The following is a 14,475-nucleotide window of genomic DNA, read 5'->3' as shown; positions in this document are numbered from 1 at the left end:
ACATGAATGTGATGTTTTCATCAAAGTCTGTAAACATTTTGGGAGTGAGGGGACGTTTGGTAAAAATTTTAAGTAGGCTATCATCTGCATTTTGTGTCACACCAGACTCTACCACCCATTGATGGAGTTCATCTGGCAAGTCTGAAAAAGTCTTCCTCTTCACTAAAACTGCTGAGACAATGTTGCTGTCAAGGTCAATGTTTTCTGTGTTGTCTTCAAATATTGAGATGTTATCACAAGCCATGTCGTCATCCTGTGAAGATTCATAATTTGACAAAATAGATTTGACTTGGGTTTCAACGTCATTTTTTTTTAGTTTGGAGCTCTTGAAGAATATTCCGGACATGCCTCCACTTGGCAACTGAACTCACACCACCTTTCTACAATAATTAAAGCACAAACATCTACATAAAATGTTTGTCAATAACATTTTATGTAAATGTCCCTGCTGAAAAAAACAATAAAAACCATCACAGAAATTGTAATTTTGTATTGGTTTTAATGGTTAATAGTTGATGGTTTGTAATGTTTCGCATGTTATTTGTAGTTAAAGCCATAGCATTTTTGTAATGGTTTCTATTTTTTTATTTTTTTTTTTTTGGTTGGTTTTTTTTCAACAGAGTGTATACTGTATACAATGTAATTTAGACTGGCCATGATCCCAACTAACAAAAAAGGGTCCCCAGGACGTCCCCTAAATGACCTCTGCAAATGTCCTCCGGATTTCAGCAAGAAGGGTCCCCTTGACGTCAAGTGGACTTCTGCAAAAATGTCCTCCGGACATTCACAGGGACGTTCACAGCACGTGCAGCGGCCATTCGGGATGTTTATGGGACTTTAGCTTTAAGTCCTCTGAATGTCATTGTATTTTACTTCTAGGCTAATCAAAGACAACAGACACGTATGGAGCAAAATATTTAGTTTATTTTAACTGAACAATTGTAAAGTTGCGGTGCTCTTTCTCTGTGTGTGTGTGTGTGTGTGTGAGAGAGAGAGAGATTGTGTATGTCTTTGTGTGTAAGAGAGTGTGTTCTGTTGCAGCTATACAGCTCATTCAAGTGCTCCAGTCTGGTTTTTGATTTTATATCATCCTTCGATATTCTACTTCATCGTTAAAAGTATGAATCAATAGAGTCTTGAACTTGATTTAGACAGCTAGTTTGTCAAAAACTGACAATTATTGACATTGCAATAAATGTGCAATGTCAAAAGATTCAAATCAATAATTAAGGTTAAATATTTAGTGTCTCCAACTTCTTTCAGTGGAAAGTGGCTAAAGCACACTTGAAAAGTCACTAAATGTTGCTAGATGATGTCACACGCTAATTAACATATTCATGACGTCAGTGTGTCTAATTGTTTTGCCTCTCTGTGCTCACATACTGTATTTTAATGCAGTCTAATTCTCAATATAACTGTTTTTATTGATATATTTTACTGTTTCTGTTGTCAGAAAACGGGATGAATATGAAATAGTGACTGAAATGCAGTCCATTAAACTAACCAGCTTTCCCTTACAAGATGTTAATCTGCACTAATATCCTGATTTATAATCGAGCCATCATATAATGAAATCAAATATACATAACATAGACAATGGCTGCGCTGTGATTTTGGTTATGTTTGCATTAAAATAGAGTTAGAAGTGACAGAATATCTATTTAACTGAAAGCACTGCTCGTCTCAGCCTCTCGCTGAACAGATCAGACAGAGAGGTGTGTGTATGTGCTGGCAAAGCAAGATCTTGCGCTCGTGCGGCAGTACCAGTGAATCACACAGACTCACTAAGTTGGCAACACTCTTTATAAACCTACTTTTACATCCTACATTTGACAGTAATCTTTGCTATGAGATGTCATGAAATTTTGTATGAAAACATCCTTTTGTGATTACAGGTGCTGTGAGAAAAAGTCAACACCAATACTTGTTACTTATTTCAATGTTTCTGTCTCACTCTTGTGCTAAGGTTATCATAGTCACCCGGATTTGGTCCGTATGCAGACCAGATGGTGGACCTGCACCCTGAGACGACCACAACGCAAGCCCTGAATGTCAGCGAAGACCACGACAAGTAAACATCATGACTGGACAACCATTTGCAAAGATCCTCAGCAAAGACCACGAGAAACAGACAAGTCCTCTTCACAGACCGCTACGGCCAGCAGTGAACGTGTCAGGACAGGAGCTGCTAGGACCACAATGCAGTTTAATCATGCTTACAGTCCACTACTGGCTAAACAGCAGCCCTGCTGGACAGACTACAACTTCTCCTCCAACTAAATGACAGAGTGATGTATCCTGATCTTCAAGCAGTAGAAGCTGGATGAAATATTCTGAATGACATCAGTCCACAATCTCACTAGTGATGCTGCCTGAAATCATAATCACCCCATCTTTGTTCATTTAACCAGAGGAGAGCGGAGCTGACTGTTCCTGGTTCTCCCAAGGTGTTTTTTCTCTGTTTCAGTCACCTAGTGAAGTTGGGTTCCACTTTTACCTCTGGATTGCTTAGCTGGGGTTTAAAAGACACTGAATATTCAGGAATAATGCTGATTTCATTGTATTGCATAATGACAAAACTTGAACTGAATTGAGTTGGATTATGATATCACTTGTTTTCTCCAGAGCTGCTTTATTTCTAAATCGACTTTGTTTCATAATGTATTCATTTTGCAACATTTTCACTGACATTTAATTTTGTTGGATCAACATCAAGCTGACACAAGGTAAATAATAAAACTTGTGTGCTATAAAATTCCTTACAGCTGAATTGAACTAATTCATTCATAAAGTTAAACTTTACCTCTAAAAAGACAATTCAGTTCAATAACTTGGTAAAGTTTTTCATTAAATAAAACAATGTTTTTGTACAATTCGTGGTTGCATTTTATTTTTTGTTTTTCTTCATGTAATTACCTACTTTTAGTAGAGCGTTTCATTGTTATTGGCCAAGGAAAGTTTAGATTCTTTCAAGTTTTGAATGACTTTATGGTTTATTTAAGCTTTTATAGAGCAATCTAGTCTACTGGTATAGGTCCACAATCAACGGATCCAGATCAGATCCGGTTTGGATGAGTTGCTTCTTTAACTGGTCCGGAATAATCCTGGTAATCCTTATCTTAAAAGGACCTAAAAAGGTCTTAAACATTATACCAAAGAGGTTTATCAATTAATTTGAAAACCAGTTGAGTCAACTAACATGGAGTGAGATCTTGTCCACAGAGGACTTAGAGGTTGCTTCTAGGAGTATAATGACCAAGGTTAATAGTGTTAAAAATGAGTTCAGTAAAAGTGTTACACACTCTAGAAAAAAGCTAAATCTGCCCTGGCTTAATGAACAAATATGGAGTCTAATGAAGCAGAGGGATTATGCACTAAAAACTGCAATTAAGTCAGGGTTAGCCCATCATAGGAGAACATTTCAACAGTTACGTAATAAAGTGGTAAATGAATTGAGAAAGGCAAAAGCAAAGTTTTTTATTGATATTATAAATGATTCTAAAGGGAACAGTAAGCAAACTTGGGAAAACATCAATAGAGCCTTAAAGAAGTCCAAAAAAAGAGATAAAGAGTTTGAATTCCAAGTACAAGGAACTTTAATTAAAGATAAAGATCAAATATCTTCTATGTTTAATAGTTATTTTATAAATTCAGTTCAAGATTTGGCACAAGGCTTTGGTCTAAGAGGGAAGGTTATTTTACCATCAAATGATAATCTTCCACTGTTTAGCATTTCTGAAGTGCCAGAATCTTCCATACTTAAAATCTTAGGTAAGTTTAAGAACTCTAAGGCTAAAGATGTTTTTACTTGTGATTGTGCATTTTTGAAGAAGTATAAAAGTATCCTTTGTACTCCAATTACTCATCTGGTAAATTTATCCATTATACAAAGTTTTTTTCCCAATGCTTGGAAATCAGCTGTTATAACCCCTATTTTTAAGGCTGGAGATGCGACTAATTTAACCAATTATAGACCTATTAATATCCTCCCTGCTGTTTCCAAAGTAATGGAGAGGATAGTCTGTGACCAGTTGCTAGACTATTTAAATCAAGGACATTTTCCACTGCACCCTATGCAGTTTGGATTCAGGAAACACCATGCCACAGAAACAGCTACTTGTTATCTTATTGAGCAAATAAAATCCAGCTTTGACAATGGAGGGGTTGTTGGGGCTGTTTTCCTCGATCTCAAGAAGGCGTTTGATACAGTGAATTATAATGTTCTGTTATCTAAACTGTCAAAGATTAATTTTTCTTCCAATGCTCTGACATGGATGGAGTCTTATTTAGATTCTAGAAAGCAGTGCACCAGGATTAATGATAGATGCTCCTCCTTTGCTAACTGCACTACTGGAGTCCCTCAGGGATCCATTTTAGGACCAATTTTATTTAGTTTATATATTAATGACCTGCCATTGATTTGCCCAGAAGTTCACATCCAATTGTACGCTGATGATACAGTTATCTACACCCAGGTGAAAACTAGAAAACAAGCTGCAGCAAAACTTACTGCAGTGTTAACCAAAGTATCAGACTGGTTAACTCTCAATTGTCTTACTCTTAATGTAAGCAAAACAGTGGGCATGTATTTCTCTATCAAGAGGAATGTTACACAACATCAACCCAATATCTGTATTATGGGAGAGGTGATACATATTGTTGATCATTTCATGTATCTGGGCATAATTATTGATTCTAATTTAAGTTTTAAAAATCACATAAAAAAGATCTCCAATTGTGTCAGAGCTAATTTGGCTAATTTTAGACATATAAGACACCAGTTACCAGTTGCCGCAGCTAAACTGTTTTTGCATTCAATGATTTTTTCACAATTATCTTACTGTTCGACAAGCTGGTCCCAGGTGGGTCGGACCACATTAAAACCTTTATGTACCCTTTACAAACAAGCTGTGAAAGTTCTTGACAAAAAACCAAGAAACTATCACCATTGCACCATCATAAAAAAATACAACTTATTAACCTTTGATAGTTTTCTCTGTTTTGCAGACATGTGCCTGATATATAAATTGATCCATGATCTTGCACCACCCCCAATCAAGCAATGTGTGTCATTTTGCAGAAAAAAATTTAAGGGTCACCAGGGCTTCTGTAAGAGGTGACTGTTACACCCAGTTTAGAAAGACTAAATTTGGACAATCAGCTTTTTCTTTTTCTGTAGTAGAAAGGTGGAACTTAATTCCACCTTATATTAGAGATTGTGAAAGCTTTCACAGTTTTAAAATATCCTTAAAAACTTGGCTGAAGGTGAATCAATTATGTGATCATTAATCTATGGAATGTGTATCTATATCGTGTTTTGGTTTATATGCCAGTAATGTCTGTCACATGTTGTTTGTTTTTATCTGTTTTGATAGTATTGTCTACATTGTCTACATTGTTCTTTTTTCTCTCTCTCTTCCTTGCCCAGGGACCACAGATGTAAATTAGCTGTACAGCTAACTCTGGTACAGGGCCTGAACTGTGCATGGTCCCTGTCAAATAAACTAATAAAATAAATAAATAAAATAAATCTGTTCCAGATCCGTTGCGCTGTGCAAGTGGACTCCGATATGGATCCGTTCCAGAGCTTGTGGAACTGGAACGGATCTGGAACAGATAAGGATTACGGATTATTTTCATCTGTTTTATACAGTATGTTTCCAAAATAAAAATGCTGTTTTACAATTTTTAGCATGTGGTAGTTTATTTAAGTTGATTGTAAAGCCATTGCTGCCAGTCATTTGTTTTTTTTTCACCTTTGTCATGTACATTCATGTATTTTTCAATACTTTCTCTAAAAACCTAAGTTAAAAGGGAGTTCATCAGTAAATAATTAGTACAGCTCAGCTGTAAATCTATCACACCCTGGGGATTGACAATGCTATCACAAAAAAGTTCTATCACTTTCAGATAATTAACTGAGGCTAGAAATGAGGACTCTGTCTGCTCTAATTACCTTGAACTATCATTCATATAAAAATTGGCACTGTAGTTTGCTGTTTCCTTTGGATCTTTAACAATTTTGCCATCAACACTAGTTGTTCAATTGTTGAGAGGGTAAACACACTTTTCAAGATTAAAAAATATCCGGAATTGTTGCGGATTTAGTTTTATTCTATTTTATTAGTATTTTTAATTAGACTACATCTTATCATTGTCATGTTTTTGGTGCACGTTTTTTTTTTATTTTTTTTTTACATATGACAATGATAAGATTTGTTTTCTTTAAAAAAAAACCCCGATCTGCACAAATAAGTGAAAAGGATAGACTTGCATAGTGTTTGATCAGCATTAGAGGAGAAAAACGAATTAGTCAAATATTTAATTGATTATCACACAACGTTGCAGCATATAATATGTTAATTAAGATTTATGGAAACACGTGACAATAATATGTAGTCAACAAATCGGCTCTAGAAGTAATTTTCCCCCGTATTATTTCCCTCCTCTCGCTGCTTCACACTCCAGTCCAGCGGTGGCGCTAAAACACGTGTGTTTGTCAAACACCATCAACACTCAGCGGAAGAAGAGTAGTTTCACCGCGCTCTCTTGTTGGCTTGTTGTGATGCTGGTTTAATACAAACTGTTAGAAATATAGTTTCTGTAAATAGAAAAATACAGTTTTTGAATCAGGTCAGTGATCTGTAATATTCTTATTCTCATAGTCGTGTCTACATTTTGAAGCAAGCAGGAATATCTGGAGGAGTATAAGCTGTGAAGATGGTGTTTGTTAAAGAGGAGTGTGAGGACAACACAAGTGAACGAGAACCCTGGAGAATAAAACAAGAAGAAACAGAAACCTGGAGAATAAAACAAGAAGAAACAGAAACCTGGAGAATAAAACAAGAAGAAACAGAAACCTGGAGAATAAAACACGAGGAACCAGAAACCTGGAGAATAAAACAAGAGGAAACAGAAACCTGGAGAATAAAACAAGAGGAAACAGAAACCTGGAGAATAAAACAAGAGGAACCAGAAACCTGGAGAATAAAACAAGAGGAACCAGAAACCTGGAGAATAAAACAGGAGGAACAAGGTTGGTCTTTATTCATATTTAATGACTGTTTGTGGTACATTAGTCTTACAAAGCATATCCTCTGGGATCTGAGGGGGTTTTGGGGCTCTGGAGAAGTTTTGACATGCCCTGGACATTTGTGCTTTTTCAGTATCTTAACCCTTGTGCATTGTTCAAATTCACTACCCTTTCGTTATGTTCGGGATGAAAACATCCACTAAATTAAACTGCTGTAAATATGTATCAGATAAATATTTTTTTTCATTTTTTTTTTTTTGCATAAATGTATTGATCAACCTCAGTCCTGATCAAAACTACCAAATGTTTAAAAAAAAATCCAATATTTTAACTCTTTAATTGCCAAGCTCATAAATGACTGTCACTGATTTGGGGGAAAAAACAAACAAAATGACTTATTTTCAATATAAAAGTAATTGTGGCTGGATATTTTTTTTACCTTTTATCACAGTCTTGGGCATGTCAAAGATTAGTAACAACATTGGCTTTGATGCATTTTTAGTTTTTGTGCAGCATTAGATTTTATTTTTTTCTCCCTCATTTATTGTTTGTGGCTGTTTTTGCCCCATTGACTTCCATTTATAACGACATTTTTTTTATTGCAAAGCCATGACACCTTAAAATCATGCATTCTTGATGGTTGGTGGTTTTCCCTGTTGGGAAGAGGTAAAATTTGTTATTTTTACAGTTGATTACTAGGTGGGACCATTAACCCTTTAGATAGGGCAGCAGGCTTAGTTTGTTTTCGTTTACTCCATGTAGTTCTGAGAGCTGAGGTGCATATTTTGATTTTTTTCAGATACATCAAGGTAAGTGCGCAAAGGTCTCTCTCACACTCTCTCTTTCTCTCTCTCTCTCACTCACACACACACACACTATAATTTGCTGTTATACTCCATATAACTCCATACACAAGCCAGAAACTAAGCTTTTTTTGCACAGGCCTATCTAAAGGGTTAATGGTCCCACTTACCATTGACAGAAAATGTCTACTTTTCTACCTCCACGAGTACCGTTTATTATTTCCTTTCTGTGTGAATCCATGCTCATATTTACTGCAAACAATGCACTGTTACTTTAATTGTACAGTGGAAACGATCTCTACACTGCTGCAGACGCACCGCTCCTGGAATGCACTGCCGGATTGCAGCCGTGTGCAGTGTGAACACACTAATCCATTACGATTGCAAATGACCATTCCTGTCAACTGTTCAGCTGGCTTATAGTGCAGACGTGATTTGATTTGAAGCCGTTTGCACATTTTGAAAGAGAGAGCACGCGCTGTGATTCACTCACGCTGTTTGTGGAACTACGTCTCACATAAGGTTTTCAAAGTAACTTTAAGTTATTTAATGAAGAAATATGAATTGTATCTCACCTTCAGCATTTTAATTATTTCACCCGCGCCGGACAGAGACTGAGATGGTGCGCTGCATGTCCTGCCAAATCTCTCACAGGCGCATCATCAGCTAGAGATCGTTTTTTGGAGATCTGCTTTTTTAGAGACCGCCGATCAAACATCCCCAAGCGATTATCGGCTGATTTTGATCGGTAGCCGATCAATCGGAGAACCCCTACTGGTTATTCTTATAGATTGAAACAAAAGTGCTTATGTCAGGATACAGAATATGAAACGTGCTCAGAGTTGATGCAGAAAACAGAAACAGAGTGAGCTACGCAATATCGCGTTTATTATCGAAAGCGATTCATCTGCGATAATGAACGCGATATTGCGTAGCTTGTCAGTGATCTACGGCTCTGTCTATTAAATGCCGCTCAATTTGAAAGCAGGTGATGGCGATTTAGCGGTAATCAGGGAACCGGCTTTACTGACGAAATGCGCGTGACAGTCGCATGCGATATATCGCCCATCCCTAATAAGAAACAAAGCATGTTTAATTCTTACAGAGAAGACTATGTTGTTTTATTTTACATTACATTAGTTACATTAAATTAATTACATTACCCCCCCCCCCCCACCCCACTATGATTATGATTTTTCCTATAATCAAGCAGCCCTAACAAAAACATGTTTCTGAACATGGGCTCATTCTCTTCCAGCAGGATGCACTTCTGAAGCGGTAGAAACAGTGGTTTCCCCAATAACGGCTGTACACAAAGCAGCGCTGAGCTCATGAACACTACTTTACGAGATAAAGTGAAAATGACATCGAACCTTTTCTGAAGACGGTTCCCTTCAAAGATACTTTCATATAAATCACCCACGCCGTGTTATGATTTTAAAACATGTTGTGCTCATGTTTATTCAACAATGTCAAAGCCTTTAGTGGCAAGACACCACAAATAAATCAGTGTATAAGAAACACTGGTAATGTATATCGTAAAAGTGTTTAAAATTCATATCACCATTGTTGAAAAATATATATCGGGATATATTGATATTGAATTACTGTCCAGCCCTGAATTAAAACCATGACAGAGAAAGCAGATTTCTGTTAATCTGGTTTAAAGGGCCATTTTAGTCCAGGACTAGGCTTGATCTCTGTCCGGGAAACCGCCCCTCTGTCTCATTCCTTCTTCCAAAAACTAACTGTATCTGAGATTAACCTTTTTTTGAGGTGATGTGGGCATTTACATAATAATAATAATTTGTTACATTTATATAGTGCTCTTCTGGGTACTCAAATCGCTTTACATGAAAGGGGGAATCTCCTCGTCCACCTCCAGTGTGCAGCATCCACCTGGATGATGCAACGGCAGCCATATTGTGACAGAACGCACACCAGCTTACTGGTGGAGAGGAGACAGAGTGATGAAGCCAATCAGTGTATGGGGATGATTAGGAGGCCATGATGGTCAGAGGCCAATGGGGACATTTGGGATTTTTAATGACCACAGAGAATCAGGACTTTGGTTTAACGTCTCATCCAACCCCAGAAGATTAATAATACTGACAGTTATAAAGTTTCAAGTAGTTTTAGATTGTTTGTTGTAATAGAAACAATCTTTGGAGCTGTTGAATAATAAAAATGGAGCACCAAATAGGGGGACACTTTTTATCAACACAGTGTAAGTTAGATTATATTGTAGTTGATCAAACATATTGAATAGTTCTCCTTGTAGAAACATGGGGTTTGTTTATATAATGGTTTAAAAATTTTTTTTTTTTATATTTTCAGAGAAGTTTAGTCTATGAAATTGTATCAGAAAGAACAAACATTTTATGTACTTTAACACTCCTGTTTTTTTATTTTTTCAAGTTACTGACAAGTGAACTGTTTTTGCTTTTATTTTAGAGTTTATTGAAGAAAGTGAGGAGAACAAAAAATGGAGTGAAGTTGAGGAGAACACTCATGTCAAAACTGGAGAAAAACCTTTGAGTTGCTCTCAAACCAAACAGAAAGATTTAAAGAAAAGAAGGGCCAGGAAAACTTTCACCTGCACTCGGTGTGGAAAGAGTTTGACAAGCAAACATAACCTTGATTTTCACATGAGAGTTCACACTGGAGAGAAACTGTTCACATGTGATCAATGTGGGAAGAGTTTTGCACGCTTAGCAAACTTTAAGGCTCACATGAACATCCACACTGGAGAGAAACAGCACACATGTGATCAGTGCGGGAAGTGTTTCACACTAGGAGGAAGGCTTATGGCACATATGAGAGTTCATACTGGAGAGAAACCGTTCACATGTAATCAATGTGGAAATAGTTTTGCACACTTAACAACCCTTAAGGGACACATGAGGATCCACACTGGAGAAAAACCTTATAAGTGTGCACACTGTGACAAGAGATTCAATCAGTCAACACATCTGAAAACACATGAGAGGATCCACACTGGAGAGAAGCCTTATAAGTGTCCACACTGCAACAAGAGATTCAGTGATTCAGGAGACCTAAAAACACATGAGATGTTCCACACTGGAGTTAAACCTTTTAAGTGTTCACACTGTGATATGAGATTTAGACAGTCGTTACATCTGAAAACACATGAGAGGATCCATACTGAAGAGAAACCTTATAAGTGTTCACACTGTGACAAGAGATTCAATCATTCATCAAGTCTGAAAAACCATGAGAGGATCCACACTGGAGAGAAATCTTATAAGTGTTCACACTGTGACAAGAGATTCAATCATTCAACACATCTGAAAACACATGAGAGGACCCACACTGGAGTGAAACCTTATAAGTGTTCATACTGTGACAAGAAATTCAGTCAGTCAGTACATCTAAAAATACACGAGATGATCCACACCGGAGAGAAACCTTATAAGTGTTCACACTGTGACAAGAGATTCAATCATTCAACACATCTGAAAACACATGAGAGGACCCACACTGGAGTGAAACCTTATAAGTGTTCATACTGTGACAAGAAATTCAGTCAGTCAGTACATCTGAAAATACACAAGATGATCCACACCGGAGAGAAACCTTATAAGTGTTCACACTGTGACAAGAGATTCAGTCAGGCATCAAATATGAAAACACACGAGAGGATCCACACCGGAGAGAAACCGTATCACTGCACTGAATGTGGGAAGCGCTTCAGTCATTCATCTGCTCTAAATATACATACAAAAAACTATCACAGTAAGGCCCATTACAAACAGAGATGCGTTTAGCTGTATATGTAAAAAGTTTGTATCATATTGGTGTTTACTCTAGACGGATCCGGCGTTTCGTCAGCATGAAACTGCTAATTTTTCTTAACCGGGGTCCCAGAGTGGATCGATCTGAAAACAACACCTTTGCATATTTGTGTGTAGAGCCAATCCATATATTTTGTGAAACAATGAAGTAGGGGTGTGCGATATGATGATTTCTGATTGTGGAAAATAAAAATATCTCCACGATTTGCTTTTGAAGAAATATTGTAGTATCGTGCATTCTGTCAGCTGCAGTTCTGGTGTCTCTGATGTGAATGCATGTGGTGTTGTACAGTACAGACAGTGTTAACTTGGCAGTAGAGTTACTCTCACAGGTCTCTGCACTTATTTGCAGACACAAAAATACATTATTTGCATGTGCTTTAAAGCCTTGCTGGTTAAATGTTTCATTCATGCACTGGTCTGACGTATGCCTTTTCTGAGCGCCGCATACACCCGAAGCGTGCGCACCGAAAAGCCTGTCAAACAGCGCAGTGAAAAGGTTTACAAACAGACTCTTGAATGAAAGTAAGCAGTTGAGAGAAAAACGGATGCGCGCCTGTATATTAGATGCATGCAGGTCTTAAAGGGATGGAACTAAACATGCAGTTTAATTTCTGTCATTATTTGCTCACTCACGTTGTCCCAAACCTGTATTCATTTCTTTCTTATGCTGAACACAAAAGGAAGATATTTTGAAGAATGTGGGTAACCAAACATTTGTTGGTCCACGGTGAATTAGATCGAAGGAAAAAAAAAATACTATGCAAGTCACTGTGGACCAGCAACTGTCTGGTTTTCCACATTCTTAAAAAACCACTCATGTTCAGCAGAAGAAAGAAACTTGTTCAGGTTTAAAACAACTTTTGAGTGAGTAAATGATGGTATAAAAATAAAGCGCTATGACAGAATTGACAGATGACAGAATTTTTATTTTTGGGTTAACTATTCTTTTAAGGGTAATAAAACAAAGTGCAAAGACAAAAATCACTCACTATTCTTGACTTAAAAACAGTTGTAATACAGTTGCTTTAGGAATCAGTCTATATAGTGTTTTATTTTTAGATTTGTTCATTCAATTTCTTGAATGTTCCTGCTAAGTAATCCTTTTGTACCTGAAAATAAGCCATTGTTTGTTTTATTTTTAGATTATGTGTAGTTGTAATGTGTATCTGTGATGGCTGCGTAGCCCACCTCACATTTAGTCTCTACCAACATTTATTTGGTTATTGCTATATTTAAATTTATTTGTTTATTGGTTAATGTTTGATTTAGTAATTTATTTTTAAATCCCCTTTTTTCTGATTTAAAAAAAACACACACACAAGGTAAAGATTATTTAACAGTTTATTAAACATAGAAGGGTGCACAGTTCTTATGTTTCTTTGTTTGTATCTTACCTGAGTCCTAGAGTCTCTGGCCATGGAGTGAACGGTCACATTCCATGTGTCACCAAGATTTAAGTAAATGTTAAAATGCATGTTTTGTTGCGAATCTTATTGTTATTTGGGATTTCTGTTAAAGTGTTATCTGATTGTTTACCTTTTTATTTTGTTTGGTAGAAGCTACATGGGTATATTTAGAAGTTGTTGGTACTACCCAGTCAGTCGATATGTCATCTGGGCTGATTTCAGTTCTTCCATTGTTTTGTAACTTTGCTAGCAGGGCAGATTTATTCTTTTTGTAGGCCTGTTTAAGTTCAGTTATTTTTCCTTTATTTTAGTTGAGTTTGCAGGAATTATGTTGGACTGGACTTTTGTTATATCTGGTTTTGTAGATTTGATTAACATTTATGTTATTGTTTTGATGAAAAAATAAATCAACTATTTTAACTGTCCTGCTTGTTCTTGGCTACCACCACGGTATCTTTGGTCATATTTTTTACTAACAAAGATAAAATAATGACAAAGATTATCTTTCCCCACTTTGGCCTAAATATCTGCCTTTTTTGTTCCCTTGAAAGGCTTTTTCTTTATAATAGGGAAATTAGTTTGGCTATTATGCTCAGACAACTTGTAAAATAGTACAACCAACATGATAAAGAATCGTGACAAAACTGTGAATCGTGATATATTTTTTTCCATATCGCCCACCCCTACTAATCCATCACCCCCACATCTTTACCCTAGTCAGACACCACTACTTCACACAGCTTTCCCACGGGTCCTTGAAATCCTTGAAAGTTTGTGAATCTGAAAAATAAAATAAAATAAATACCCTGGAAAGTTTTTAAAAATAAACACATAGACACAGGTTCTTGAAATTTCTTGAATATATTCCATATTCCCTCTGGTCTGCTAATGTGTTATTTCACCAACACTTCACTTCACCTATACATAGTACCTGCCTTGATTTACGTTAGTTTATGTGCATTTCCACGTTACGTTATGTGTAAGTTACTTTGTGTTGTATGTTGCCATGACATTCACATGCACACAAAACTACTACGATGGTACCTCAACGTTTCAGACACACTGTGAAATTAATGTTGAACTGATTTGCTTGTTAAGATAATGTAAACTTATGAGGCAAGAAAAACTTAAAAACATATTCATATATCTTAAATTTAAAGCTCTTCTCAATAAAATCTATGCAAAATAGGGTTGCCAACCATTCAGTATAATACGGAATTGTCCCATATTTAAGGCATCAGAGAAGCGTTCTGTATGAAAGCTATACAAAATGCAGTTTGTCCAGTATTTGCAGGCATATGCCGTATGGCAATCTGGACCATACAAATAACAAATTAATCATTCTTTTTGCACAAATCATTGTTTGAATTGCGAACGTAGCCTCTCAAGGAAGGCTTTAAGACCTTGCAGAATAC

The 14,475-nt window shown here is 36.6% G+C and overlaps 1 protein-coding gene across 1 annotated transcript; it reads left to right on the top strand.

Moving 5' to 3' along the window:
- The first annotated feature begins 3,199 nt into the window (after window positions 1–3,199).
- Window positions 3,200–14,436, top strand: LOC122137254 (zinc finger protein 664-like). Its single transcript, XM_042723025.1, has 3 exons — window positions 3,200–3,204; window positions 6,981–7,036; window positions 10,291–14,436. The coding sequence occupies exons 1-3, from the start codon at window positions 3,200–3,202 to the stop codon at window positions 11,622–11,624; spliced, it is 1,395 nt and encodes a 464-aa protein (XP_042578959.1). The 3' UTR covers window positions 11,625–14,436.
- Window positions 14,437–14,475: the final 39 nt, after the last annotated feature.

Source organism: Cyprinus carpio, chromosome B4, assembly GCF_018340385.1.
Source record: "Cyprinus carpio isolate SPL01 chromosome B4, ASM1834038v1, whole genome shotgun sequence".
Classification (NCBI taxonomy): Eukaryota; Metazoa; Chordata; class Actinopteri; order Cypriniformes; family Cyprinidae; genus Cyprinus; species Cyprinus carpio.
Note: the sequence above shows the minus strand (reverse complement) of the source record. Positions and strands in the feature narration are given on the sequence as shown.